Here is a 4,482-nt window from a genome sequence, read left to right as displayed (position 1 = left end):
TCCAAAAATAAATTAAATATTTAAGTTTTTAAAGTTTTTAAGTAAAAATTAAAAGAATTTTTTAGCAAATTTTTACTTTGAATATATTGAATTGAATTTTGGATAATTATTCAGATTAGTTGACAGTTATCTATTTGTAATATAAATATTAAGTCATCACACCACATGTATGGTCTCCGGTAGGTTAATGCTTTAGTCTGGTAGACCGATTTTGAAAAGAAAAGAAAATATCATCTAATTTCAGAAACTCAGCTTCCTGGACGTCTGGGATATAATAACTAAAATAAAATAACTCGAATGCATGACAATGGCACCCCTAATTGTAGTCCTTTCGCCCGATTTTGTATAGTTGTATCCGCAAATCAGTGCGTCCAATTTAAACACATATATACTAAAAACAATATTTTGTTTATTAATGCTTAAGAATTATATAGCTTCATTAATATTTGTGTAGGAAACAAAGAATTTTTGGAAGGATTGCGTTAAAATCAGAAAATTGAAACCGATTTTTTTCTTTCGGACCAACTAAAGGAAACAAGAATTTTTGGAATTATAAGTTTGGCCTTTCTGCTTTGAAATCAGACGAATCGACAAATGTTTCATCTGTGGTCACCTTTATGTACATACATATATATGTATATTATACTCGTGTGTACATATCGGACCAACAACAGTTTTGAAAGGGGAAAGGATTCGTCTTAACTTCATATCATAGACTATTAAAAAAACTTATAGAAAATTAAGTTCAAACCGATCGACAACCTGAACTGATCTGAAAAATCCCTAACAATTTGCAATGTACTCAACGAAACAGTATTTGCATTTGTTCTGAAAATTTAGAAAAGTCTAACCAAAACAAAGAAAACGAAATTCAATTTTTATGTTGACATTTTACATGTTGCCATGACTGTTATTTTTATTATTTTTTTACATTTTTTCTCTTTTCTTACATTGTATTTTGTAGTAGTTGTTGTTATTTCATTACATTTCTTTTTTTCTCGTGCAGTTGTTGTTGTCGTTGTAGTTGCTGTTGTCTTTGTTGTTTTTTATTTTTTGCTTCTACTCATTCGTTTCAGGGTCTGTTTGCTTTCCGTTCGAAGCAGCAACAACAAAAAGGCAAATATACAACAATAATAACAACAAATAGTAGAAGTTGTAATAATAAGGTAAGGTTGCACGCACGCATGCAAGTACGAGTTGTTGTTTTTGTTGTTTGTATTCAGTTGTCAGGTTTGTTTCACTAGATTGTGGAAAGTCAGTTGCGCTCTCTATACGTGTGTATCTGTGTGCATCAAAGTACGTGTATATGTGTGTTAGTGTACGTTTCGTAAGCAACACAAAAATGCTAATGCCCTCAAAAAAAAAAGAAAAAAAGCGAACAACGAAATAAAAACTTGTATTGTTTCGTATACGGATTGTAAGATTTTGTTGTTGTTATCATATATTTTTTCTTCATATGTGAATGCATTAGTTTTACAACTATATGTGTGTGTTTTTTCTTTGACTGTAACTTTTTTAATATTTTTTTTTATTTATTTTTTTTTGGCTAGAATAATAATTTACGCCCATAATTTTTGTAGTTAATTTTTTATAAAAAATACCACATTAAATCCTGAATCCACTGCAAATCTTCCTTATTTCTTAAGGGAGTAGTAGTTGATGTTGTTGTTAATTGTATGTGTGTTGCTGGGCAAAGGATAATACTTTTACGCACAACTTAAAAGCGACTGACCAGCCGACCGACCGACAGACCGACCACCATCTGTAGTTCTAGGACTGTGTTGAGTACACTGGACTCTTGTCTTGAAGATGTTCTGCTTGCAGGAAAGCATCGTCTATAGTGTTGTCCCTATGGTACGTTGGCGCTAAAGAAGAAGATGATGATGATGAAGCTGCATCTGCATCTGGTGTTGATGTTGATTTGTTTGTTGGTTGTATGTTGGCGTTCTTCATCTCTTGCTTACGATCGTCACTCCTAGGCCGAAATTTATCCTTAACAATGGCTTGAAGTAGTTTGTCTTCCTGCCTCTGCTTTGGTGTATTGTTTCGGTTTTGCCTTTTAGCACATCATCTTACGAGCCATAAGCCGAGATTAAGTTTCACTAATTTCGGCAACTTCATGATGACATCAATACCCTTGGAAGACAACTGCGTGCAGCCATACAAATCGATCGTCTTAAGGTTGGCCAATTCCTCAGCCAATGTTTGAAGACCCTTGTCGGTGATGCGGGAACATTGGCCGATATTTAAATGCTCCAGATCGGGTAAAGCTTTGGCTATTTTGAGCATACCCTGATCGGTAATTTGGCATTGATTGAGAGAGAGCGAACGCAGGCGATAGAGTCCTTGAGCAATATGCGTTAAAGCTTGATCGCTGATCTTATCGCAGAAACTGACATCGAGTGAGGTTATACCACTACCACCTTCGGTCAGATAGGCCATGCCTATGTCGGATATGTTGTCGCAGGAACGTAAATTGAGTTGCTCTAGCTTGGGCATACGGGCCAGGTGCTTTAAACCGCTGTCGGTAATGGACACGCAGAAACTCAAATTGATGGACTTTAGTGACGTTAAACCTTGTGCTATGTGACCCAAAGCTTCATCGCTCAGACGTTGGCAATCTTGTAAACCCAAATATTCGAGTTCGAGATTACCTTCGGCGGTGGCTTTGTTGAGGCCAGCCAAATGACCAATGCCCTGATCACTTATATGCCAGCAGGAACGTAAATTGAGGTTTTTCAGTTTCTTGAGACCCCACGCTATCAGTAGCAGACCGGTGTTGGTGATATTACAGCAACCGCCCAACTCCAGAGTCTCTAGGTTTTTAAGATGTTGGGCTATGCGGCCAAGACTAGTATCGGTGATTTGTTTACATAGGGAGAGATCGAGTACTTTGAGATTGGGCAAATCCACGGAGAATGCATGACCCAAATTGACATCGGCCACATTAAAGCAACCACTGAGATTTAAGGAGGTAAGAGCTGGTACTCCAAGAACTAAATCCTTCAGAGACCTTCTCAATGACAAGATCTGCACCTTTTTAATGCCACGTTTAACTAGACAATTGAATAGACTAGGGCTGGAACGTTTTAGGTGTAGTTTGGCTTCGACACCCTTCCAAATGCTCTTGGAATAGGCCACATCACGCCAGGTGGTACACACTTGAGCTGCACGTCCCAAATCCTTGACCGATAGTTTGTCAAAAATCATCTCCAAAACTTCGGGAAATAGATTAGTAATGTGCAGACCCTCTGCAGGTGGGGGACTGTCGGGAGAAGCAGGTCTTTGTTGCAGATGATGATGGTGATGATGATGTTGCGCATGTGCTGCTGCCGCTGCCGCCGCAGCTGCTGCAGCAGCTGCATGTTGAAGATACAACGCGGGTGGTAGAGTTTGCAGCTGGGGGCGATGATGCAGTGCATAGGGGGTAAAACGTAGCAGATGATGAGCACTGCGTGTGAGGCCGGGTAATTCAGTCTGTTGATAAAGATGGTCTTCCATGCTCCAAGCTGCTGCTGCCAACTGTGTTGCTGTATGAATACTACTGCCACCACCACCGCCGCCACCATGGTAGTTGGTCAGAGCTGCTGCTGTTTGTAGTGACAAACTAGTTTGATGGTGGAAGGGTAGTATTTCGGTATTAGTGGCCATATTCTGTGTTATTATTTCTTCTACTTTAATGTTTATTTATCTTCGGGGATTCACTTAATCAGAACGCTTTAAAGCGTTATTTTTATATATTTTTTTTAATTTAATATTTTTATTTTACTCAATTGTTTAGTAACACTTTTAATATTTCTATGTTATAAAATATTTATTTCTTCTCTAAACACTTTTCTTGTAATTAATTTGTAATTAATATGACACTTTGTTAATGTATAATTTTTATAATATTTTTTGTTTTGTAATTTTTTTATTTAAGAATATTTTTTCTATTACAAATTATATGTAGATTTATTCTTCTTATGGTGGAATTTTAGAATTTAAATTAGCAATTTAGAAACTTTAGTTTAATATTTTTGCCGTCTGTTTACAATTATTTTATCAGAATTGAAATTTGTATTTATCGGTTTGTGTTTTAGAATAGGACCGCGCACAATACCGCACTGTATAACAACGTATCACAAACTAAACTCCCTGGTCGAATGTTTGAGTTTATAACTGAAACTACAAAATACGACTTTGCCCAATTGCTCACACACACTTGGGCAGCAGGTAAAGAGCACAGAGCAGAGGAAACCAACAAAAAAGAGAACGCTTTCCTTTTAATCTCTGCACAATTCAGCCATTTCCCAGAATACAATCTAAGAGATACCAGGTACTTATTTCTCTATATACTCTACACTACTGTCGTATCTGTATCTATGTGTCTGCTCGTATCGTTGTAGTAGTTCGTTTAGGTAGTAAGAAAAAAATAAATAAACAGAAATTCTTAAGGTTTCATCTGTGTATGGGTGTATCTATGTGTTTTTGTTGTTTATG

General features: G+C 36.7%; 1 protein-coding gene across 1 annotated transcript; it reads right to left on the bottom strand.

Moving 5' to 3' along the window:
- Positions 1-951: 951 nt before the first annotated feature.
- Positions 952-4,136, bottom strand: LOC111688866 (F-box/LRR-repeat protein 14). The gene has a single exon (XM_023451373.2). The coding sequence runs from the start codon at positions 3,649-3,651 to the stop codon at positions 2,068-2,070; it is 1,584 nt and encodes a 527-aa protein (XP_023307141.2). The 5' UTR covers positions 3,652-4,136; the 3' UTR covers positions 952-2,067.
- Between the last annotated feature and the right edge of the window lie 346 nt (positions 4,137-4,482).

This window comes from Lucilia cuprina, chromosome 6, assembly GCF_022045245.1.
Source record: "Lucilia cuprina isolate Lc7/37 chromosome 6, ASM2204524v1, whole genome shotgun sequence".
Taxonomy (NCBI): domain Eukaryota; kingdom Metazoa; phylum Arthropoda; class Insecta; order Diptera; family Calliphoridae; genus Lucilia; species Lucilia cuprina.
The sequence above is the reverse complement of the archived record's forward strand: the minus strand, read 5'-3'. Positions and strand labels throughout refer to the sequence as shown.

What these genes read in the sequence shown, in the direction of transcription:
- LOC111688866 (XM_023451373.2), bottom strand. Translation starts at nt 3,651, where the DNA reads ATGGCCACTAATACCGAAATACTACCCTTCCACCATCAAACTAGTTTG.